Source organism: Siphateles boraxobius, unplaced genomic scaffold, assembly GCF_051911475.1.
Source record: "Siphateles boraxobius isolate OS27281-9 unplaced genomic scaffold, OSU_SipBor_1 22, whole genome shotgun sequence".
Classification (NCBI taxonomy): Eukaryota; Metazoa; Chordata; class Actinopteri; order Cypriniformes; family Leuciscidae; genus Siphateles; species Siphateles boraxobius.
Window position 1 is genome coordinate 5,604,709 of NW_027508833.1, and position 25,878 is coordinate 5,630,586.

The 25,878-nt window shown below is 36.0% G+C and overlaps 2 protein-coding genes across 7 annotated transcripts; one reads left to right on the forward strand and one right to left on the reverse strand.

The window, feature by feature from the left end:
- Nucleotides 1-1,034: 1,034 nt before the first annotated feature.
- Nucleotides 1,035-25,878, forward strand: aspg (asparaginase homolog (S. cerevisiae)). 6 transcript variants are annotated; one of them, XM_077238503.1, is made up of 18 exons: nt 1,035-1,255; nt 6,949-7,096; nt 9,245-9,374; nt 11,614-11,725; nt 12,048-12,173; nt 13,127-13,210; nt 13,615-13,741; nt 14,750-14,862; nt 15,040-15,225; nt 15,299-15,412; nt 16,403-16,522; nt 17,624-17,719; nt 17,955-18,118; nt 20,489-20,575; nt 21,111-21,210; nt 21,931-22,002; nt 24,263-24,289; nt 24,615-25,878. In XM_077238503.1, the coding sequence occupies exons 2-18, from the start codon at nt 7,078-7,080 to the stop codon at nt 24,639-24,641; spliced, it is 1,704 nt and encodes a 567-aa protein (XP_077094618.1). In that variant the 5' UTR covers nt 1,035-1,255; nt 6,949-7,077; the 3' UTR covers nt 24,642-25,878. The 6 variants fall into 6 exon arrangements, with proteins under 6 accessions (XP_077094618.1, XP_077094619.1, XP_077094617.1 ...); XM_077238499.1 differs by lacking the exon at nt 1,035-1,255 and adding an exon at nt 22,724-22,747 and having other exon boundaries at nt 6,771-7,096; XM_077238504.1 differs by lacking the exon at nt 24,263-24,289.
- On the reverse strand, nt 2,146-4,638 carry arf6b (ADP-ribosylation factor 6b). The gene is made up of 2 exons (XM_077238506.1): nt 4,525-4,638; nt 2,146-4,333 (listed from the first exon to the last, which is right to left on the reverse strand). The coding sequence occupies exon 2, from the start codon at nt 3,689-3,691 to the stop codon at nt 3,164-3,166; it is 528 nt and encodes a 175-aa protein (XP_077094621.1). The 5' UTR covers nt 3,692-4,333; nt 4,525-4,638; the 3' UTR covers nt 2,146-3,163.

A 25,878-nucleotide genomic window follows, 5' to 3' on the forward strand; every position in this document is an offset into this window, starting at 1 on the left:
AAATAAATGCAGGATTGATGTATGCTCAAGGAGACGCCTTTCAAAAACACAAAAAATAGTGTTGTTTCCAAAATATTGACAAAAACTGTACAATATTTGATGTTTCACAGAAGAAAGTCATACAGGTTTGGAACACATGAGAGTAAGTAAATGATGACATAATTTTCATTTTTAACAGAACCATTTCTTTAATATGACACAGTTCTACTGCACAAGGAGGTCTCTTTTCTTCTTTGTTAAAGATTTGAAGTGATGTTTCGTTCACACTGGTATTCTGAGGGGTGCATTTTTGCCCTCTTACACATAGAGACGACTATTAATAGTGTGTGTGTGTCATTAACACACCACCAGCATCAGCAGAGCCACATGAGCACCACCCAACCTCAGCTCAGGCCTGACGTCACACTGACCACTTCCCTTTAGATATGACAATGAAGCCGGCTCGGCACTAAAACTTCCTGAGCAGGCAAACACGCACACACTGCATGTCATGAAAAACTGCTGATATGAAAATGGAGAGGAAACATTTGCTACTATATTTTTGCATTCATTTATCATGCGTGTAGGCTATATAACAAATTAGGATCCTTTCACATAACACAAGCATAATAAGCATTTCACATAATACACTATATCACACACACACACACACACCCATATTTATGTACTTTCTATTTAGAAAACAAAATTAAAATATTAAGCAACCGTTTTAAAACTTGATCATTTTTTCTTAAGCATATTCAATCAGCATATTAGAAAGATTTCTGAAGGATCATGTGATACTGACAGAAATGATGCTTTACCATCACAGGAATAAATTATGTGTCCAAATAGAAAACATTTTCATTTGTAATATTTTATATTATATTGTTTTACTGTATTTTTGATCAAATAAATGCAGCCTTGGTGTTTGTGTGTGTGTGTGTGTGTGCATGTATATGTATATCCACACAAGATTTTGGATGAAACATCAGCTGAAGGGCATGAATGAGATCATCCACACTTTTGGCCTCCGCAGTAATCAACATAAACCCACAGCACACTACATGCCAACGAAGAAAGATAAGACGCAGCCATAAAACACATGCAGTGTGACAATCACCTGCTTTGTAATTCAAACAGTTCTGATCTTGTAAATGTGACTAACAAACATGCAAATGTCTGTATTTTGGTATAACAGCGAGTCTCAACAAGTTGGACCACAACGGTAGCTGCTTTATCCCTCAGGATTGGTTACAGTATCTGCTCCTATGCCGTAAGTACAGTATATCTCACTTTAAAAAGGAAGCGCACCAAAACTTCAGCTAAAACAACCGTCAGTACGTCAGCAGTCAAGCTCATTTCCGGCATTGTGAGCGGCTGATGCGGCCCTTGTGGCTTCGACTGATTTGAATACCGTCGAGTGTGAGAGAAGAAACAGCCAAGCGGTTTAACAATCATTCAAGATGGCGTGCAAAGCAACAAGTGAGCACAGCGCTTGTTATTAACAGCTGTGTCAGCAAGAGCAGCATTTGTGGCGTCCAGCGCCGACCGCCCATTACTCTTCTCTGTGTGCAATAGTTTAGCAGCTGTGCGGCCTTTAGAGAGCAAGCGGGAGACATCCTGTTTTTACAGTGGGATTTGCTGGGGGGTGTGTAGAGCTGACCCGTTTCCAACACGCCACTTCAAAACAGCCTTTTTTGGGGAGATTAACTCCATTGTAAATATAACAAATATTTGCGATAAGACGTTAAAGGAAGATCCAAGTGTACTGCACTGTATAAATTAAATCACTCACTGAAAGTGTGCCATTTCACATGTTCCCTTTAGAAAGGTGTCTGGATTCCTGTGTGCAAAAGCACACGATGAGGTCAAACATTAAACCCAACAAACATTCTTTACAATCTTATCTGCTGTGGATTCCAAAGTGCTTGGCTTCCTAGGTTTGGAAAATTTTGTGCAAATATATATATGGACCTCAAACTCCAGGAAAAAAATGTCCATGTGCACTACCTAGAACAAACCGAAAAAGAATTTTCTAGCAATGCTTAACACACTTTCCATCTGACTTTGGTTTGGCTTCGGTAAATGACAGTGGAAACTCCCATGCATTGATAGGCATCAAAGACAGCATGAACTGGTCAGAACAAGAAGGAACTAAAAGCATTAAAATGACTAAGTTTAATTTGAAGTTACAATTACATAGCTGTTTCTGTACATGTTTCTCAAAATGATTAAAGCAAAGAGATGAAATGAATAGAATGAAACATTTCTCTCCAAAATGAAAACTTCAGTCCACTCTACCGCAAGCACTACACTTGAAATGCAAGAATGTAACAATCCCACATTTTAGAGACATATGAGTGTAAGTCAAAGACAATCTGGTCAATGCAATTAGCCTAAATGGTATTAGGGCTACAAAAGGCAGCCCTCGATGTTTAAAAAATGAAGTATCTTTAACATTGAACTTGTTTCGGGCTACACTGCAATGCAGACAAAAAACTTTCAGAGGATTTTCAAGCTTTCGAGAGCACAAGAGATCACCTGTTTCGATTATGCTGTTTGAATATAAGTTATGTCTGTGGTAGTAAGCCTGCCTTCCACAATTAGACTCTTGCATAAAATGTTCCATGGATTAATTTACATGTTGATTATCATTGGATGTCAGTGATATCATAACTATGGCACGGTTTAAAACCTGTTACACCACATGAGCTACTTACGATTAGTATGCTACAACCTCCACAGCAAAACTTTGCTTTGCTACAGTGGATGCCTGGACAGTTTCGATACTCGGTATAAAATGCCTTTAACACACTATTGGACTGTTTGCTGGAGAAAAACTTCATTTTTTGACTCTGAAATCCCAAAGAAAGAAGCTGTAGAAGAGACAACAAATATAGAAAACCTACAATCAAAAAAAAAAAAAAAAATTTGATAATCTTCATTCAGGAATGCTTTATCATGTTAAGCAATAGTCCAAGGTGTGTGACACGGCTGTGTCACAGTAGACAGGAAACTAAAAGCAAGCCAAACCCATAAACGTTATTTCAAAAAAGGGTCATTTGAAAACTAACCAAAAATAAATGTTAACTCTAAATCAAAACAGCACAAATATAGGGTGATGTCATCTTATTTTCCCCATATTGAGTTCATTTGTCCTAAACAGTCAGTGCCAGTATCATTAAGACTTGTAGTTAGATGTTAACCAAGTTAAGCCTTCGTACAGTCCATCTCCGGTGGTCGCACATGAGGGCTGCACGTACCAATTCCTATCTCGGATGCGTGTCAGTCCCAGCTTCTCCTGGATCTCGTGCGGCTTCATGGCGTCCGGCAGGTCTTGCTTGTTGGCGAAAATCAAAATGATGGCGTCCCGCATCTCGCGGTCGTTGATGATGCGGTGGAGTTCCTGCCTGGCCTCGTCTATGCGATCTCTATCAGCACAATCCACCACAAAAATTAACCCCTGCGTGCCCGTGTAGTAATGTCGCCAGAGGGGACGGATCTTATCTTGTCCGCCCACATCCCACACGTTGAACTTGACATTTTTGTAGGTGACCGTCTCCACGTTGAAACCGACAGTTGGGATGGTGGTCACGGACTGGCCGAGTTTCAACTTATAAAGGATGGTGGTTTTCCCTGCGGCATCCAGACCGAGCATCAATATTCTCATCTCCTTGTTCCCAAATATCTTTGACAGCATCTTCCCCATTTTGCAAACTGTTCATAAATGGTTACTTCCCTCCAAAAGAAAAAAAAAAGTTTTATATGGGTAACTTGGTTCAAAAGCAAAATAAATGGGCTTTTTCTTTAAGATTTCTTCTTGGGAATGTCAAATTTAGAAGTGAACAGAACACGTGTATGAAGTAATCACGCTGCTGGGCATAAAGTCACTGTTAATAAAATGTATTTCCAGCCGATACGGGCCACTGTTCAGCTGAATCAATGACAGTACTGAAAACTTTCAGTACTAGACGAAAAGGTCAAAGCTCGATTTGCAGCGCTTTTGCTTCGGTTGTAGGGAGGTGCCCGTTTGAAAAATGCCACACTCACTATTAATCCACAGAGATGCGACAAAAGCAGCGATTTTGCGGTGCTTTTGCCGTGGCTGTTAAGTGCTGAGGCCTCTTTAAGAGCCTGCGGTCTTTCAAGACTTCCTCTTGACGTGTGAATGTCCGTCTTGGGGGCACTCTCACGTCCGTCCCCCAAAAATGTAACTGGATAGCAGCTGAAGACGTTCAGAGGCTCGGCGGAAAAGCGTTCATTTGGCCGGCCGGTGGGTCTGTCATCTGGACCGTCTGAAGCGGAGCCGCATCGATTTCAACCGTCCTGAATTCGACTGTCTCACGTGTCCCTGAGAGACAAGAGAGGCTCAGAGGGAGTGCCAGAAAAGAGCAACTTAGCCTGCTAGCTTAGCCGTCCGAACAACCCACACAAAATCGCCACTACAGACTTTTTAAACATATTTTCGACAGGATATGTAAAATATAACATTTAACATGTTATTTTCATTCATTTTAGAGCGACTAAATGCGTTTTAGTTACCTGCGGAGGGCCACCATTCTCTAGCGGTCTCAACCCCGGTGTTCACTCCTAAAATCAGCCGAGTTCAGTGTGAAACTGACTACGTCAACGCAAACCAGAGGAAATGACCGTTACAGCCCGTATTTCATAATAAAGGTCTTTGCAAACGTCAAACCCCCACATGTTCTTCTTCTGTATTATCTCTTTTTGTACTGCATTTTAATTATGTAATAAAACAAAAGACTTTACTACAAAAAAACACATTTCAAAATACACATAGGCTACAATATTCAGATTCACACAATCTGAGAAACCGTGTTACTTAGCAATATAGTGATAGAAGCCTATTAGTTATTACAATACAAATCAACAATAACAACTATCAGACAAATCTACTCTAAAAGTGAACTGAAAAAGATCTTAAGCAATAAACCATAAACTACTTGTTATGAATTGTGATGAGAAAAAGTGGACTGTGCTTATGAATGGCTTGACTTAATTGTTAAAGGGATAACAAATCAAAAGTACAGTTCTGTCATTATTCACCCACCCTCATGTTGTTTTAAAACTACACAAAACGGTGAACACAACAGGAGATAGTTTGAAAAATGTTGAAAGCCAAACCATTCTGGTGACCATTGACTTATAACAAACAAACAAACAAGGCACAGACCCAGCCATAACTCATGAAGACTGAAGACAGTCACTTGTCACCATCTACTGGTGTAACAAAGTAGCTAACCTACAGAAAGAGTCACATCTATCATTTCCCACATCTCTAGAACAAACATGAAAAATTAAAGTGATACAGTACTAACAGTAAAAAGTCCTGTTTGTCCTGTTTGAATTAATGACTGGAACTGGAACATACAAAACAGATATAATAATATCTGAATAAAGGCCGCTTCCACCAAGGATGATAACTATAATGATAATGATAGAGATATAGTATTAAAAAGTCGTTCTTAATTTAAAAGAATAGCTCAGTTCACACTCCACACCACATCTATAACGATAACAATGATATAGAAAGTGGTCCGTTGGTCTAGACACTATTACAGTTATAGTTAGTTATCTTTAGTTATTGTTCTTGGTGTGAACGGGCCTTTAGAAAGAGCAACAGGTTAATGGCTAAAAAATTACACACAAATGACAAGTGTCCTGGGACTGTCTACATTCTTACAACTTTCAAGGAGCCAAAAATATTTGTTATGCATTGCTCTCTTATTGGTCCAAAAACACACATTTGCCTGATGTCTGCAACAAATAAGAGAGTAAATGTTATCTTTATGTGTGTATTTGGTTTAATTTTAACTAATCATGAACTAACATTTCTTTTTATTTACAGGTTAAAATATTTAACCTTTGATTTCTCTTTACATGCCTAACATTTGAAAATAATAATGTATTAGCAGTATTTTTTAAGCAAGGTTGCCGTTTCAGAAACTCTGAAGATACCCTATACAGTTATTCTGAATTTAATAGTCCCATAATGAGTAATCAACGATGAACTAACAATGAACCACCAACCCGATTATTTTGTTGGTTCAAATTATTTTAACATCTGAATTTGCTCTGCCATTAACAGAGGGTGTGGGTGGGTGCATGCTGTTTTACACAAATTGAACCAATCAAATACGAGAAAAATAACACAATGATCACAAGTAGTATGTCATGTTATTTTGCTGTGTTCTGTATCCTTTATAAATGTTTTAATTTTTGATGAAGCTGGGTTTCTCTCAGAAATTTGTCTGAGGTCCTCCGACCGTGATTAAAGAAGGCATTGCCTGGAGTCTGTAATGTTTTGCAGCAGGTTAATATAACACTAGAGATCTTAATCACAAAGTGATAGTGTTGAAAAAGGTTGAGAGGTCAAACAACTCAGAGTGAGACTCTTAGGCGGGGTTCCGATGCGGTCAGGTAATGTAAGGCGTCCGATGTGGTCAGAGTAGATACACTTATAGGCGTCAACCAACGCGGTCAGATTGGGAATAATATTGTGTGTGTCTGGGACACCCGGTTTAACTTAAGTCAGGTGTGTAGGGGATTTTTTATTTTTTTACTACAGTGGTCAAGGCTACAAAACATGCCAATTCATGAATGAACTTCAACTAAAATGACATGGGTTCTTCTCATTGCTTGGTAAGTCTAAGGATTGAGAAAACAAGTTATTAAACATTATTTATTGTTATTACTGTCTTTTTATTTATTTCAACTAATTGTTCTGATAAAGATATGTTCATTTGTGTATCAGCATGTGTATCAGTGTTCAAAATCAATGCGCTGTCTCTTTAAGAAACTGTGTCGTTTGGTTTTGGGATAGACATTAGTGTGTCCGATATGGCGGAATGGAAACACACTACCTCTGCACAGTCTTCAACAAGCATGACCTCGCTGGGTCGAGCTCTTTCTCGCAGCAGGTCAAGTCAGCTTGATGTGTTTCAGTCGCAGAAATCTCTCAGCCGGAGCTCCACGGGTCAGAGCAGGAGGTTTTCCAGCAGCTCGGAGTCTCCTGATAACAGCCCGAATGTCGAGGCGAGGGTCCTGGTCATAAACACCGGCGGAACCATTGGCATGACGTATCATAATAACGGTAAACACTATCATCAGCAGCGCTCACTCACACACCTGCCTACACGAGGGTTTAAATATGATATACGAATACTACGCATACGTAGTATAATATTTTATGACACGTTTATGGGATTATTTGTTTGCTGATGTCATACAAAATATGAATGTTGGGTGTAAATATTAATGCTTTGGAAAGTAATAATTATCTTTAGGATTAACCTGGAATGCATAAATGCCGTTATATGTGATAAATATCAAACCAAGTTGAAGTGGCATCTGTAAATAAATGATGCTTTGCCTTTCTGGATCTAATTCCAATTTTCTGAGCATGTATACCATGACTAAACAAACCTGTACCAAGATGTAGGCTATTTCTTTAATACAATATAAATAACTAAAAACGTGTTTATGTATTTTCAGAATAATGTTGTGAAAATATTGTATATCTATCTTACAATTAATGCCCATTGATTATGCAATTTGTTTATGTTTACATAAGGTTTACTTGGTATAGTCTGTGTTAAGTCAAAACTACAATAACAGTACAATTAGCCTAGACATGCAAACAACTTCACAGTGAGTGAGTGATATAACATGAATTGTCATTAACCTGTTATGCATTTTATTTGGTGGATGATTTGGTAACTTCATCTTTAATTTCCCATCATCAGTCTAATTATTTTAAAGATTATCATTTAATATATATTTTTTTGCTTTTCAAGCATGACTTGTCCAGCCAATGAGGATTTTTTTTTTTCACCAATTTCTGCATCTTCAGTGGATGTATATTAGAAGCAGGAGTGGATTACACAGCTGGAAGTCTGAAAAATGCACACTTGGTGACCTGATTATGTAAAGTAATAAATGGGGATGGGAAGAGTGCTTTAAGAATGCTTGAAGAGGATGCTGGTCTTGTTTTATGACTTAATTAGCAAAATCTTTAAATAGAATTGTTAAATATTTGCCTTCTGTGAACAGATGTTTGTCTTTTCCAACACTGGCCTTAGTACCATTTCCTGCAAAATACTTTTTTTCTTTTTTTTTTACTGTAATCGACTTACAAACGTGAATCTTTATCTTTAAAAATCTTATCTAAAATGAACACTGATAAAAGGGATATAATCTTTTAAAGAATTTGCAAGATCAAACACAAAAAACATTCAGTTCTATTTATCAGAGTTCAAGGACAGAGAGTGTACTTGCATAACAGAAATACAATAAACGCTGACTTTTTCAACCCTAACTTGGTTTTATCCTTTATTCTGCCATAAACACAGGCTCTGAAAATCAATCTGAGGTCCTGTTTGAAAGTCCTGTGGGTATTTTTTCATCCCCAGTGGAAACCTGGACACATTTTGTTCCAAGACTCAGTTCCATACAGCAGCTGAATTGGCTTGTTGAACACATGATCAACACTAGTCAAATGGGAAACAGTCCACTGCTTTTTTTCTGTAGACTCCTTCCATTACAGGTCTTTAGAGGCAACTTTCACCTTTCTGGAAATCAAAAAAGAGATTTTAAATGAGATTGTTAGTGTTTCGGGGTACATTTAACTTGAACCACATAGTTTTTACAACATTATCACATTAGGCCTGTCAAGATCATTCATTTTGTGCCGACGATTAATTGTCACACAAATAATTGTGATCAATGATTTATTTCTGTTTTGACATGTCACATACAGTGTAAGCCTAATACCTTTTTCTTTTCTTTTTCTTTTTTTTACTTGGAATCGTAAAAGTAATTAAATAGGCCTAAATATTATAATATAATATTATATTATCTTTATGCACTGTGTATTTATATTCAAAATAACAACTATCATATGATCAATCAATAATCACGACAGGTCTACATAATTATTTCACATGTAAACCGTTTTTTCATTGAACTTCTAGCATAAATAATATAAAATTAGTTATACTAGATACAATATTTTTTTATTCTACCCTGTAAAAGCGAATGTGGTTCAAAATGTGTAAAATGATACAATATTAGTATAGTATACGCAATATCAAATATTCAAGATGGTCTTTTTGGCTTCATTGCTGATGCTGAATTCTGGTCAAAAGAACCCGAGGGATGCAAACATGAAAAAGTTTGTACAGTATATGAATTTGGTGCATTTATTCATAACTTTTTACAGGTTGTTCGTCTATATTTGCAGTTCTCTCTCCAGAACCTAATGCCCTTGTTGAAACTCTACGCAAACTCCCAGTTCTGCACGATGAGCAGTACGCACAACATACCAGACTGTATGACTACTACAAGCCTCCGGAGAACACGCTGGTGCTGCGGTAAGTTTCCACACAGATGCACACACATGTGCCATCAAGTTAGAAATTTGGAGGTGTTGTCCTGTTTATAGATCCAGACACTAACTACATTCTTCTATTTGTATACAAAATACAGGTTTGAATTGTTATTTTCTACTTTAATTACAGTGTTAATGGAATAGTTCTCCCATAAATTCAAATTTACCTTTACAATATACATCTAAAAAAATGAATCTTTTAAAAAATAAAATAAAGAAATGAATGAAATTGTCTTGTAATTGAAATGTAATTGCACAAGTTTGCTAAGCTGCATATGTACAAGTTTGCTTGATTTGTGCAATATATTTGCTGGTTAGTCTTAGCGCAATGGTTATGGCTATACAATAATTTTTCACGCATGCAAAAGGCAGATGATTGATGGTAGATTAAACTGTGTTTCTGTGTATCCTGTGTAATTTACTGTGGCATCAAATGACTAAATGACACCGTCTACAAAAATGTATATGGCAATTGTAATGAAGTTAATATATAACAATTATAATATAGCATAATTATAATAAAGTTTTTATATCTGAGAATAAGAAATAATGCTTGCTTTCTCTAATAAATATTATTCCACTGGTTTTATTACTGTATTTTTTTTTCTTTAGTTTTTTTATTAGCAAATTGGATTTGAGATGCTGCATTTTACAAATGGATGGGTTAAATATTTCAAATAATGTCTTAATAATAGAAAGGAGCAAGCAAGTCAATTTTATGTTTGGTGCCTTAGTTCTGTATTTTGCACATTGAAGGTGCACTATTTTGCTTTTAACGATAACGTGTGTTGTATCTACAGACTATATGTCATGTAAGTGCATGCTAGAGATGCTTCATTGCAAAACTTTTAGCTTTAAAAGAAATGGAACTAATAATTAATATACATGAAAAAAAATCCCACATATTTGACAATCTTAAAGTTCCCCCTATTATGCTTTTTCGAATATTACCTTTCATGCAGTGTGCAATATAGCTGTTCGTGAATGTAAAAGGTCTGCAATGTTAAAGATCAAAGAATTCCTAATCCTAAAAGAAAGAATTGATTCTGAACTGCCAAAACGAGGCGTCAGCAATTCCAGTTTCACTTCCTGATAGGTTTGAAAAACACATTTGTATAATGCCATCCTATGATCTTCATTGGCTGCCCGTAAACAACATCTACTTTGACCCGTCCTTAAATATTGTAGTTGTAGCTGAGGCCTGGAAGAGTTTGGTTCGTATTGTCGCTGTTTTCTGTGCTGCAAAAGCAAATCCACTTTGCTTGCACTTCCAAAGTATGAGGATTCGTGCTCGAATTTATGCTGTAAAATCGACCAGATTTGTTTGTATCTCTGTGTATGAAGTGCTGAGGAAGATCTAGAGCTGAAATTCAAATATGGTATTATGCATTTTATTTCTGACACATGCTGTAAGCAGTCGACCAATCACAACAGACTGGGCTATCTGACCAATCAGAGGAGAGTAGGCTCTTGGAAAGGAGGGGTTTAGAGAGACTGACAGCTAGAAAAAAAGGTTATGCTGCAATGTATATTATGAGAAAATGAACGTGCCTATTGACCTTGGAAGCATGTAAACCTTTTGTTGGAGACCTCCAAAAACTGTGGAACCTTTAAAATAGCATAATAGGGGCACTTTAAGGGGGTTTAAACTCATACACTGCTAAACAAGGCCTGGGCTGCATCCTCCTTCATGTCTTTAGTAGATGTTTTTTTTTTTGTAAATCCATTAGATCTATTGCTCTATTAGCTCATCTGTGCGACCAACAAGGGTGGCCCAATATAACATCATCATGAATATGTATGTGGTTTTAGAATATATCGTCCGTTTTTAATTAAGAGAGGTCATGCTAATTTGCTCAGTCTCTAAAATCCCCCAGCGCTCCCCTCTTCATTACAATAACACCATGAGCCGCCCCAGAACCATGAGCAAAGTCTGAAGTCTGCTGCTTCACATCATTTACTCATCCATTGACACTCACATGGTTTTCGTTTTAACTACAGGAAATCAGTCAGACTCCTGCTGTCAATAAAAAAATCTATCTTTTTTTCTTTTTTCTTTTTTTTTTTTTGGTTGATCTAGCTAAACTAACCAATGTTTGCCTAATGGTCTTTGCTGGTTTAAATAATAAGTTTTGCTTTACTTATAGATTGTTGTCAATGTTTGTCAAACTTTAAAATGTAGCTGTTTTTTAAACCTGTTCTCTCTTTTTTTTCCACCCCAGACTTTCCAAACAGAATAAGAGGATTGTATATACAGTTTTAGAATACTCTCCCCTCCTCGACTCCTGTAATATGACCACAGATGACTGGGCCACTATTGGAAAAGACATTGAGGTTCTTCCTTTATAACCATCTTTATGTTTGGCTTGGAGTTGCAGGGCTTTTTGCTTACATTTAAAATTAAATTCGCTGGCTTGCGAACGTGACTGAAATGGTCACACTGTTTAGTACTGAGATGGACATGACTGGAAATATTGATTTGTGAACAGAACTGATCTGATAAAATATTTTTTTATTTAGGTTTTTTTTTTTTTTACAACAATTTGTAATTGTAGGTAATATTCAAATTTCTTGAAGGTAGATCAGTGAACAGGTCAACAATTTTTTAGATGGTATGTGAAAATCAGTGCTGAAGTTCTTTCCCTCGTATTCACAGAAACACTATGAGCAATACGACGGTTTTGTCATCCTGCACGGCACAGATACCATGGCTTACACCGCCTCGGCCTTATCCTTCATGTGTGAGAATCTGGGAAAGCCTGTCATCCTCACTGGCTCACAGGTAACGTGTCTTAAATGGATCATTTACTCACCTTTGTGTTGCACAAATTAAGCCTTTTAAGAGCGTTTTCACACCTGTCTCGTTTGGAACAGGGTTTTTTTTTGGAACTTGGTATGTTTCTCCCTAAGTTCGGTGTGTTTAGGCACATATGAACATGGCAATCGTGCTCGGATCCGCACCAAAACGAGGTGGTCTCTGCCCTGTTGAAAACTAACTCTGGGCCGGTTCGGTTGAGGTGAGAAAAGCAATCTGACCCAACAGACCAACGGACCAAGCAGTAATAATTCACTACGGGAAATGTGTTGTATAGAAAGTAGTTTGCGGTAGCTTATTAGTTATCATATTTGAAAACCAAAGAGCGCCTCTTCATCTTAAATTGTTGAGTAATTGCTCTTCTCCATGCATTGCTGTCCCAACAAAGCCTTGATTCCCACTCTAACTGCATTATACATATAAAATTGTAAATATAATTAAATATATAGCCTATAATTTATCAGACCGGGAATGGCGGATACATATAAATGTTACATGTGTCTCGACAGCTGATAAAGCCACAATAACGTTGCGAAGCGAACTTGATTCTGAGTGTGTTTGGGAAATGTCACACCCCTTACCATAACCGCAACTTTCAACACACTACTAACGCAACTCAACCATGGCCCTTTATTTCGAGTATGCCTTGGGCATGAGGGATATTGTGACGGGTTTGTTCTCGGAAGACAATTTAAGACAACAATCGAGGCGTTTCCGGGAGTTCAGAATCAGTGCTTACTGAAATAGAGAATAACTCCCTTTGGAGTAATTTTGTGCTTCTTTGCAGACCTTTTTCATGATCATTCAGTAATATTAGTTGAAATTGTAAAAACCTCCAGTATAAACATTTAACTAGTGGTCATCAAAAAAAGCATCATGTTAACTTCACTATTAGCTTCACAACCATCTTTATGTTGCAGGTGCCGATCTATGAGATGAGGAATGACGGGCGGGACAATCTCTTGGGGGCGCTGTTGATAGCAGGACAGTTTGTCATCCCTGAGGTGTGTTTTGTAATCTGAGTGACTCCTTTGTAGCAATTACAAATGCGGTTTAAAGGAGGATGTTCAGACTGCAGTTTTAAAATAGTTGACAATTTCATTATCAATTAGTTTTAGCATTTAAAACTATTTAAAATTTAAATAATTTTATTTTAAATATAGAATTTAAAAAGAAGAAAAAAACAGGAAATGATATTTGAGTAAATGTGGTTATAAGTGTCCTTTGAAATGATTATGTTTTGCTGTACATCTTGCTGTACATGCCAATGAAGCACATTAAAGATTCTTTGTTATAAAGTTATTGTAATAAGAATAAAATTATTGTAATATTTTTTTTGATAATTTCTGTAGCAAAAAAACAAAAGAGTAAAGGACCAGAAAAAAGCCCTTTGTGTCTTTCTTCACAGGTTTGCCTGTATTTTCATCATAAGCTGTACAGGGGAAATCGTGTCACCAAAGTGGACGCTGGAAGCTTTAACGCATTTACCTCACCAAACCTGCCGCCATTAGCCAACGCTGAAGTCGACATCACAAGTGATTCCAGTTCTGCCAACATTTATACACAGCCTTAATCCCATTTTTGTACAGTAATAGAATGGGAATGGAAAATGCACACAACATTTACTCATGTCCTTCCTGTATTACTTTTTTTCTGTCGTAGAAATTCAGTATGTACGATTTGGGACTGATACTTTTAAAGGGATAGTTCAGCCAAAAATGAAAATCCTGTCATCATTTACTCAACCTAAAGTTGTATGACTATTTTTCTTCTGCTGAACACAAAAGAATATTTTGAAGAATATCAGTGACCAAACAGTTGATGGGCCCCATTGGCTTCCATAGCTTGAAAAAAAAAATACTATAGAAGTCATTGTTTGGTTACCAACATTCTTCAAAATCTCTTCTTTTTATTAATATTATTAATGTAGTATTCATATTTTCGCTTAATATAGAATTATAATGATAATTTTATTGCATGCTTTTTCAACACTGAAGTGAGCAAATGATGACACTTTAACTTGTTATTCTTCTCAGAATCAAACATCTGGAGTAACAAATGTTGAGTAGATGTTACCCATATTTGGCATAGTTTTGGTGTAATTGAGGTACTATTATAACTGTGTGTGTATATATATATACCTGTATATATATATATATAAAGTTAACTTTTTAGGTCTTTTTTGTTTTAGTCTTTTTTTTAAATGTCTATAGTTTTTAAACATTTTTATTTCAATATTAGTCTTAGTTTTTTGTATATTGAGGTAATCTAAATTAAAATGAGAAATGTTGCATTGGCATTTTTTATATATTTATTATTATTATTTTTGGTTAATTTTATTTTTAGTAACAAAAACGTTTTTTTATGGTTTAAATTTTAGTAATTAAAAAAAGAAGCATTTTTAATCATTTGCTGTTCACTTAAAAAAAAACATAACAGGACATAGGACATAATATATATTTTAATATCACCTCCCTTATTAGTGATGCTGCAGTGTTATTTGTTTTATTCAGATGTATTATGCTTTATTTCTTACTCTTTAGTTAACTGGGACACTGTTTGGCGAGCAAATACAACTGCCAAATTCACTGTCAGCACACAGTTGAACCGTAATGTGGGTCTCCTGCGACTCTTCCCAGGAATCACCGCTGATACAGTAAGGCCGCGTGGTAATGTCTGCCTTTATTTGACATGTTTTTGCCAAATCGCTAGATTCAGTGCATGCACATGTTAATTATTTTAAATTTTTTTTAGTAAATAATGACAGAAGTTTAATTTGTGGCTGAACTTTTGCATGTTTCAAATGTTTAAACGAGATCCATTCTCTCATCAGGTCAGGGCCTTCTTGCAGCCTCCTATGGACGGAATCGTGTTGGAGACCTACGGCAGCGGGAACGCCCCTGATAACCGCGCTGACCTGCTGGATGAGATCCGTAAAGCGACCGAAAGAGGAGTCATCATGATCAACTGCACCCAGTGTCTCCGGGGATCGGTCACTACCTCATATGCCACTGGCCAGGTATGGGAGTTTGCTTAAGAAAGGCCGTATGTGTGTGTATTCCAGGAGTGTGTAATTTAATATTCCCTCTCAGGCTCTGAGTGATGCCGGTTTGGTCGCTGGGTGTGATATGACCCCAGAAGCTGCTCTTTCAAAACTCTCCTATGTGCTGGCAAAACAAAACCTCAGTACAGAAGAGAAGAAGAAGGTATGGAAGAATGTCTCTTAAAAAATATATTTAAACCACATTTGGGTCAATAACATATACACTACCATTCTGAAGTTTGGGGTGAGTGATAAAACTTGTATCACTGTTTTCACATACTATTAAGGAGCACAACTGTTTTCAACATTGATAATAATAATTAATGTTTCTTGAGCACCAAATCAGTATATTAGAATGATTTCTGAAGGATCATTTCACACCGGAGATTAGAGCCCAAAACCAGCTTAGCATCACAGAAATAAATGACATTTTAAAATAAATCACAATTGAAAATAGTTATTTTACAATTTGCTTTTTTTAAATATAATAATATTTCACAATGTTACCGTTTTAATGTATATTTTTGTTATCAATTTGGTGAGCTTCTTTCATTCAAAGAGACTTATTTCATTGAAAAAATCGTACAGACCCCAATTTTTTGAACAGTAGTGTTAATTTAAAATACAAATGCCAAGTTCTTCGCCGTATACTCCTTTAATGTTTGTTTCATATTATTTTTGACTTTTATACCATTTTCAGAAAAAGTTTAAGACATTTCATGTGGTGTAACCATTTAGTAAATAGTATTAAAAATGAAAAAAATAGAAAAAAAATTCAATATATTTTTCAAAGCTAATACGTTTTTTTTTAAATTACATGAATTATTTAATGTCACACTACGTGAACTTTTACAACTTTCTTTCTTTCTTTCTTTCTTTCTTTTTCTTTCTTTCTTTCTTTCTTTTTTCTTTCTTTCTTTCTTTCTTTTTCTTTCTTTTTCTTTCTTTCTTTCTTTCTTTCTTTCTTTCTTTCTTTCTTTCTTTCTTTCCTTCTTTCTTTCTTTCTTTTGCATGTTAGTTTTACCACATGAATTTGATTTGAATTTCAGTTTTTTTTAAGCAGTTAAGTAGTTTTAATGTAAATAATAATAATACCATAATAATTATTACTTGTTTTAAATCACTTTAATTAAGCATGCTATTTGCTCATAAGATGCTGAGTCGTAATCTGCGTGGAGAGATGATAGCTGACCTGGGCGGAGCAAAGCTTTCTCTCAGCGACAGTCGCTTTATCCAGGTCATCGCCAAGTCCCTCAGCATTAGCTGTAAAGAGGTAATGTAACATGCACTTTCTCTCTTTCTAACTTTGTTTCGCTCTGGGGTGTGTGATTATTGACAACTACTACCAAAAATGTTTTGCTTATAACAGTAATTAGATGATATTTATCTGAGAGTTTTCCGAATACTATGTGTTCGCACATACTACTCTGTTGGCTTACTGTTTTTCGCATACTATATGAAGTAGGGAAGTATTTGATTTTGGATGCATTGACCTGTCTTTATAAATGGGTCATTGTGTCATTCACTTTCTTAAAACACTGAATCATTTTGTAACAAAACTGCTGTGTTTCTTACATAGTGTACATAAGGAGCTTTCGCACCGTTGGAAAGTTTACATAGTTATAACTTTTGGCGGAAGAACCTGCTTTTTGCCAGGAACTAAATTAGCTCCTAATTCAGAGTAAGTTCTAACCCAGAACAAAAGGAACTCACAGTGACTTAAGTGTACAGTACGTTGATTGGCTGAACATACGAAACACCAGCACTCACCTTTTTTTTTAAACAGCTGTGTAAATGCAGTTTACATATACTTAGTCTGGACTAACATGCAGGAAGCTAATGTTAATGTCATTTACCTGTTGCCTTTGTCTGCGGCGTTGTGTTCTTTTCTCAGCCTCTGATATGTAGCCCTGCATGTTGTCGTGGGAGTTTTCGTCTCTTAGCTCTCCTTTGTGCTCTTTCAATCGCATAACTTATACATCTACATTCCATATCCGTTATCACAAAACCCACAACACACAACAAAAGCTATGGTCACTGCATCCTCCATCCTCCAGTTGTTGAATGCCGCTCTTAAATGACACAGTTGTCGGCTTAAATCACTTTAGATTTCCCACTGGTGGTGTGAATGTAACCAGGAGAACTAGTTCTCAGAGGATCATTCTAGTGGTTAGTTCCTATAACTACTCTTTGCGAAAGCCCCTGTATAGTGTACACCCCTACTTGGAAGTGATTTCACTTAACAGTTGTGCCAGTTTGGTGCACTGTATTTTAGCATAAACTATGATGATTACAAAACATACAACCATATAAAGAAGCAGAAGAGGCTGTGATGAACAATTGTGATCAACTCTAATATTACTGATGTCCACAGGAGCTCGAAGCCATACGAGATGCACTAACTCCCACTCTGGTCTGCGTTGCTGCTAAGATCGGAGACATTGAAGCTTTAGAGGCCATAAGGGAAATGGTAAAATATTGATACATGTTTGGACACCCATTTAGAATGGCAAACACTACCTGTAAAAAGTGGAATCGTCCAACTCAACGTTGTACAGTTTGCGCTAATGTATGCTTGTAAACTTTTTTGTATTTTAATTCTTTTTTATTATAATAAAAAATGTAGGTATGCATGCAAACAAGGCAGAATTAAATGCAGTCTAGCAAAATAAGATGCGGGTAATGACTCATATGTTTCTATATAGGGCTCTGACTTGAGCATGGCAGACTATGATGGGCGCACTCCTCTCCACATCGCTGCATGTGAGGGGCATCTGAAAGTGGTGGAGTATCTGCTGAGTAAAGGTGCTACAGTCTATGCCAGAGATCGTTTTGGCGATACACCACTTCGCAATGCTGTTCGCTTCAGGTACGTACGACTGATTTAAGTGTCCAAATATTTTTGGGGCAACAAAAAGTGATAGCAAATAGTTAAGTCAAAACTTTGAAATTATGGCAGTGTAATTTATACAGTCTTTAAGGCGAACTAGACCACTGGTTTTAAACTGGTGGTTGCGACCTTTAAATGAGTTCTGATGCAACTCGCCATATAATCATTCATAGTTAGCATTGCATTTATTCCAGGCTTGTGTACAATTCGGAATTGAATTGAGAATGACTCCTAAATTCCAATTCAATTCTTGAATTTGAATTTAATTTGAATTGATGTCAAAAACAGGATCTAGAATTACAATTCGAATTTGAATTAAAGGAAGCAGAATTGCAATTCAAAACAAATTCTAAGAAATTCATATAGATATTTTAAGTGAAGTGTTTAACAATGAAGCTTTACAGTATATGTCAGATATGATTGCATTACATATTCTATAAATGATATTAGTTTGAACTACTTGTACAGATTACATTAACAGGAAATATTTTCCCCCAGCAATGAATGTTAAAAGCTCTAGTCACAGAACAAATAATTAAGTTTGATTTATAGTAATTGTAATTTTGTGGAACATGATAGAACATGACTCCCACAATTACTTTAGTGAATCTTTAGAAGGAAAAAAAAAACAATTTTAGGTGGAAATTTGTTTTTATATATATATATATATATATATATATATATATATATATTAGAACAAAATGTATGCAGGGTTGAGGAGTGAGTTAACTGTAATGAAATTATGTTATTGAATTACTAAATGAATGTAATTGTATTTAGTTGTATTACTGAGGTAAAATGTGTAATTTAATTAGTTACTAATCAAATTAAAAGGTAATTGATTTACATTGATAAAGTAATCCAAATAAAATAATCCAAACCACATTTATAATGGGTAACTTATAACAGTAAGCAATTACATTTCCAAAGTAACCTTCCTAACGCTGAATGTATGTGAGATTCAACATATTCTTTCTGTTGTGTGACTAGGGTGAGCACCCGTCATGCTTTGTGTTGTACCTCACAGCACTTTCACCCCTTGTCCCCCACGTCACATATTGAGAAAATGTCCCGCATTTTTATCAGTCTGTTTGTTTTTAATTATCATATTAAGAAAATGTGCATGCGTTCTTTTGCATTTTTAAGAAAGCATTTTATTTATTCTTTTTGCGCCGTAGTTTTTCACCTATATTTAACAGCGCTTCGTCAGAAGTACAAATACAACAACCGTTTTTAAAATCATATCCAATGGTTGCAAAGAAAGGAGTAAACACGGTCACTAGTAGGTTGTCAATCAAAATGTTGAGCGGTGATTCGTTCATGTGTTCCCTGTCAGAAAACAAATGGATAATTCGGTAAATTAAAATTTTAATTTAACAGAATAGATCAACTTATTGCCTGCTGTAGTTGTTTTAATTCACATCCTTTCTAAAAATATGAAAGTGTTTGGTGTAATATATTCTTATTCTAGGCTGTCAATAAACTAATTTCATGTTGTTTTATATTTTATATGTTCATTATTTATTTTGTTGGATTTTAGTTGGATTTAGTCAGAACTGTTTCAAAAATAGTGATCTGCATGCTGCCTGCTGCCTTGCTCAGTGATGTTGAATTTAAATGGCAAGTAAAATAAAGACATGTTATGTTACATTGTGATGTAATTGTGTTGTCTGGAAGGGACTAAATAACAAAGTATTGTTATCAGCTGAAATGCAGAATACAAATGTTTTTATTAAGTAAAATGGACATTATATAACAGTTTCAGGTTATGTTTTAGTGTTGGTAACATGTCCCACATCATCCCACATTTGGATTGTTTGATGTTGGTCACCCTATGTGCGACTGTGTAGAATTTCTTTGAATTGCCATGAATTTAATTCACTTCCTGTCATTCCAATTCAAATTCAAATTCAACTTCCTGTGGGGCGGAGTCAATTCAATTCAAATTCCAATTCATGAATTGAATGGAGGCCAATTCTGAAATTCTGAATTTTGCACAAGCCTGATTTATTCACCATCATTCCAAAACAATAGTTGTGTCCAAATTCAGAGGCTGCATCCTTCAAAGGATGCAAATTTCAAAGGCCATGCTAGCGGTGAAGCAATGAACGTCACCAGCACGCATGAATCTTGGGAAAGGCTAGGCTGCGAAAGATCCACTCATTCTATCTTTTGTGGCCCAGGGAAAGATGGACGCATTTGTAGGCCGCATTAAAATGAGCCTTCAAATGCTGCCTTTGAAATATTCAGCCTCTGGTTTGGGACAAATCTTTCTTACTTAAAACACAAAAGGGGGCTTGTAAGGTGACGTCAATTAAACACATGTGACTTTTTTTTTTTTGTCTGTAGGCATAAGGGTGTTGTGAAGTTGCTGAGGAAGACTGGAGCTCATTTTTCCCGGGATGAAATGGTTGATGCTGGAACGGAGTTGTGCAGGTCTCATTTACATACACATATTTCTTCTCCATCCATCCTCCTCTTATTGCTTTTATAAACTTGTGGACATAGCAATTTGATAAATGACAAAAGTGTCAGTTTTATTTTTATTAGTAGTAGTAGTACTTTTTTTCTTTTTCCTTTTTGTACTGATTTATTTAATAACAATCCTTCCGTTAAGTAGTATAGTTACGCTTAGGGTGGATTTTTAAATGGCACATTAATATAGTTCAAGTTCAATGAATGTGTGGTTTGTTTGTTTGTTTGTTTATTTATTTAAAAGGGACAATGCACATTAATTAACATAAGGACAATGTCCAAATGTAAATGAGCCAGATTTAGCTATACAGACTAATTTTCATCCAGAGTCCCAGGCATGGTCACAAATATCAGCATCTGTTTTTTTTTATTTTTTTTTATTAATATACAGAACAGTGTATTTAGCACATACCAGAACTGTTTGTCGTCAGTTTATGAACTTCCTGTGTTATGGTTGATGATTGCCCATTTAGCTATTCTAATGTGTGTTTTACAGTCTTGCGGCGAGTGGCGACTTGGAAGGATTGGAGACTTGGCAGTTAGCTGGGGTTGATCTGACCATGACCAGTTATGATGGACAGACACCCATTGAAGTGGTGAGTTAATGACGGAGATCTGTGTGGAATACACAATTATAACCAAACATTTGATGCCTTCAGTGACATTTCATTCTTATGACTGTATGAATGGAGATACAAGCCATTTTTTGTTGCATTGGCTAAAAAATGACTTCTGCATTGTCAAAGCAATGACAAATATGGTAATATATTTTAAAGATGCTTCCTGTAAATCAGGGGTGTCCAAAGTCAGTCCTGGAGGGCCACTGTCCTGCAGAGTTTAGCTCCAACTTGCCTCAACACACCTGCCTGGAAGTTTCTAGAATACCTAGTGAGACCTTAGCTGTGTTTTACCCTCATTCACTATTCCCCTACATTACTCCACTAATATAGTCTACTTGAAGGAGTGAATGAAAACGAATGAGCGAATTCAGACACTGAGGAAAGGATACGCGGGAATTCATTTAGCATGACCCTCACAGTGCGGTACTCTCTGGCCGTTGAGTGTGCTTCAGTTGTGCACTTGTTATTGTGGTGCATTATGGTATTGAATGAGTGCACTCAGTAATGTCCACTATGGGTTTAGACAGCACTACAAATGGCTGTCCCCTCAAATACTGCCCTATGGAAGGTTATTTTGGACACAGTCCTTTGATTAGCTGGTTCAGGTGTGTTTGATTGGGGTTGGAGTTAAACTACAGGAGCAGGATTACACACCTCTGCTGTAAACTTTTATTAATGGGCTTCTCTTACATGTAGGCAAAAGCCGCTGGATGTGAGGAGGCTGTTAAATTCTTACAACAGTACCTGTTGGCTCAGTACCAAACTCAGGTAGGAAACAAAAACTAATATATACAGTAGTCAACATTTGAAGTGGATCAAAACCTTTCATTAAAGTTATACATTCATTTTGAACAATACCCGTTTTTGTCTTAGGACAAGTTTGAACCTTTTTGATCCATTTCAAATATTGACTACTGTATATTATAATGACATACAAAAATTGCAACATTTTATGTAAAATGTCATGTGGTGCAACTCCTCAAAGACATTTGTTTTTCAAAGAAATAATTTTCTTTTTTACATATATTACATAAAATATTTTACAATCTTAACATTACATAAAAATACTTAACCTTTTATAAAGAAAACCTTTTAAAAACTTTAAATAATGATATAGATGTATACACTTAAGAATAAGAATAAGAATATCAACCACATACGAATATGTTGTTACCTTTTACTTAATGGTTTCACCACATGCCATGTTTTAGTCATTGAATTAAAACTTTTTCAAAACCATATGAAACCTAAATTTGAAGTTTTTGCCTTGTTTTATTTTGAATGATTCAGAATTTTTATGTATGACATGAATTTTTAAAAGTGCATGTATTCCATTAAAAGCTGCATACATATTTTATTTATAAAGCATGTACATTACTAAAGGAAGTTATGCATGTCAACTCCCCAAAGGAATGTTGTATTGAAATGTATATACATATAAGTATTTTTTTCATAAAACATCTTTTTACTGATGCTCTTTACTTCCCAGCATCAGACAGATGAGGGCAATGAGGTAAAAGGAGTTTAAGTCATTTCACTCATAAGACTAAAATGAAAACACATTTTTCATCATTTCATGTGATAAAAAATCTAAGGTGAGGTGACGTAGTTACATTGTACTTAAAAAAGTACTGTGTAATATTAATTAACTACATGTACTGCTATAGAGTTAAAGCGGCACTATGTAGGATTTCTGTTTTTGTCAAACAGCGATCCCTAGAGTCGCTGTAGAGTACTTGTATTTAAGGTTACTGTCGTAAATAAAACTCGTGCAGAGCGTATCTGCACTCACGGCCTCTGCACTTCATAATAATAAAGTAGCCTACCGCGTTAGGCTTACCTGAGCCTAAATGCCAGATGACACCAATAAAGTTACATGTACGTCGCATTATTTCGTAACAATGTCCGTTATGATGTTGTTAGACATGATTATTGCAATTTATCATAATAGTTTGCAAATTGCACTCATTTACACTTACAACGTGTAGGCTTATTTATGTCCTGATAATTATGTGAGATATTGACAACTGTTCTCATGATAATCACAGGAATCAACTTTAACGGTGAAAGTCTGAGCGAGTGGGATTCTTGTCCGGTTCCTCGTGCTGTCAGATTTTCGTTACCTTTTTCTAGACTCTTCCGACCGCGCTTTCTTCGTTTCTTTCGCATTTCTGAAAACGCAGGTCCGATGTTTACTCGTGTCTGACTCCTCGCTCGGTCAGTCTGCCGTTTCCTCTTTCTCTGTTCCTCCGACAATGCTTTTCTAGCTTTCTGCTTCTTATATGCCGGCTTTGCCATGGGACGATAGTTGTTCTTATAGCTAGCCGGATCCTTGATGGGGGCGTGTATGCGTGTAATGTGTGCAGTGCCGTAAAGCAATTCATTACATCGCGAGAGCTGAAATCACGCGATACTTCCTGACGGCGGTCCACCGGCCCAAAGTTGCAAGTGCGTTTTTTCCACTCACAGACACCAGGGGGGGCGAGACGACCACCATTCAACCCGAAAAGAGTCAAGCTAAAAAAACTGCTGCTTTAAGGTTGGAGAAAGGGTTTGGTTTAGGGTTAAAAATTATGCATAATTTATAGTAATTACATGTAGTAGTGAAACTACATCACCTTTAAATAAAGTGCTACCAAAATCTATATGTATGTACTGTACACACACAGTGTATGTGTGTGTGTGTAAATATATGTATATATATATACACACACTAACTTTTTTTTTTTAAGTGTATGCTTCAGAGTGATGCGGAAAGTGCATGTCTCAATGGTAGGGCTGTGAGTTGATCTCCCATGGTAAAGCGATACAGGTTCAGGCTTACAGTAATTAATAGCTTGATCGGCATCTTGACATTTGGTTCAGATACACATTGAGTGAATGGTCCTGTCTTGTTTGTGAAACATCACACTTAAGGGAATATGCTCATGAAATGTTCAGTCATTGTGGCATGTTTAGTGTGTAATTTAAGTTAGTGTGTAATCGACAGTTTTAAGTTGACAAAAAATCCCTCGTCTTTTTCTTGCAGCCAGTATTTGAAGGGGATGAGGAGGAGGTAAATTGTGTTGAGCTGTTTATTATTCAGTACACTTAATGTTTATCTGTTCAGGTGCAGTCATACTTCATGCTGTTTGACCATTTTATATCATAAATTGTGAATGATTGTGAATTAACTGCCATAATGACATTCACAGATACATTGGTCCAAAACGGTTAATGATTAAACACATTAAAATGTGCATCCAGTTCATTCCATTTAATAATAATAAACATTGTGACTGCAATCTACGTTTTGCATATTAAATACTGCATAACTTTTTGCAATTGAAGTGCGGAACTCATGTAATGCTTGCATTATTCTCTTTCTGTCTGTTCTCTAGAATGGCGAGTTTACTGCTAGTCCATGATCTTGAGGAGGCCGTTCTGCTACCTGTCACTTTCTGCCCTTATCATCCATCCAGTTGCTTATTTTTAGCAGTCGAACGGTAGATTTTCCTTACTTAAACAATTATAATTTTAAAGGGGTCATATGAAGCTATTTTAAAAGTTAATTATTTTGATTATTGGTCTGTCTGAAATGTGCTCATTTTTTCTAAACGCTGTACATAGGCGGTGTTGTGCTCTCCCAGGTTCAGGAAGCTGTGCTCTGTAAAATGTGCTATGCACAAGCAGCTTTTGGGGTGTACTGATTAACCTCTGAAAGTAAAAGCAGTTTTGCTCACGCATCCAAACACACGGCATCTCTGCGACATGACGATAACACTTCAATTCACCGAAGCCTCATCTTTTAACTTTGATCTTTGTAACTTTGCAGATCGTATCATTACACACTAAAGGAAAACATTAAAAAGCATCATATGACCTCTTTAAAACATAAAGAGCACAATCCATAATGTTTTAGATCTGTCCCTCTAAAACCGTAAATAATCAGATATGAATGTATGTGATGTTGACAGTAATACAATCATAAAGACTATTTATGTACAAGCACATTATTCAGAGTACATTACAGTACAGGGTACTGTACATTCACATTTGAATATTTGTATTTATTGTTTAGATTTCAAATGAATTTGGATATTTGAGGCTGTCAGAACTAATGGCTGTTATGTCTTCATCCAGTGTTCTTCATGTGTTCACATATATCAGATTCACTATCACCTCAGTGTTGTCACCTTTATCGGATTGTACTTTTAATAGCAAATACAGTCATAATTGCAGTGAAGAGTAAGGATGGTTTTACAAAATGTATTTACAGGGAAGCAAACCAAACAAATTGTCTGATGTTTAAGAAATGTTTAGTTGTCTGTTAAAACTAAAATAACCAATTTCCCTGTGAGTGACTACCCTGAATACAGTGTTTGTGAACCAAAATGTAGTGGACCGTCCGGTTCTTTAGTTTTGTTCTTCAGTAAATCTGTGTTTTGTATTCATTAGAGGCATTGTTGAATTTTAGTTCACCTCAGTGAAAGTTCAATCAAATTGTTTTATCGATCCATTTTAAAATTGTTGTTGCAATAAAAATACAAAAGCATATGGTTATGCTATTTAAAACATGCAAATTAACAGGCCTGCCTGTACTTGTCTTGTTCTTTTTGTTATGTCATTATGACCAAACGGCAATAAAAATGTTTTGTTGCTAAA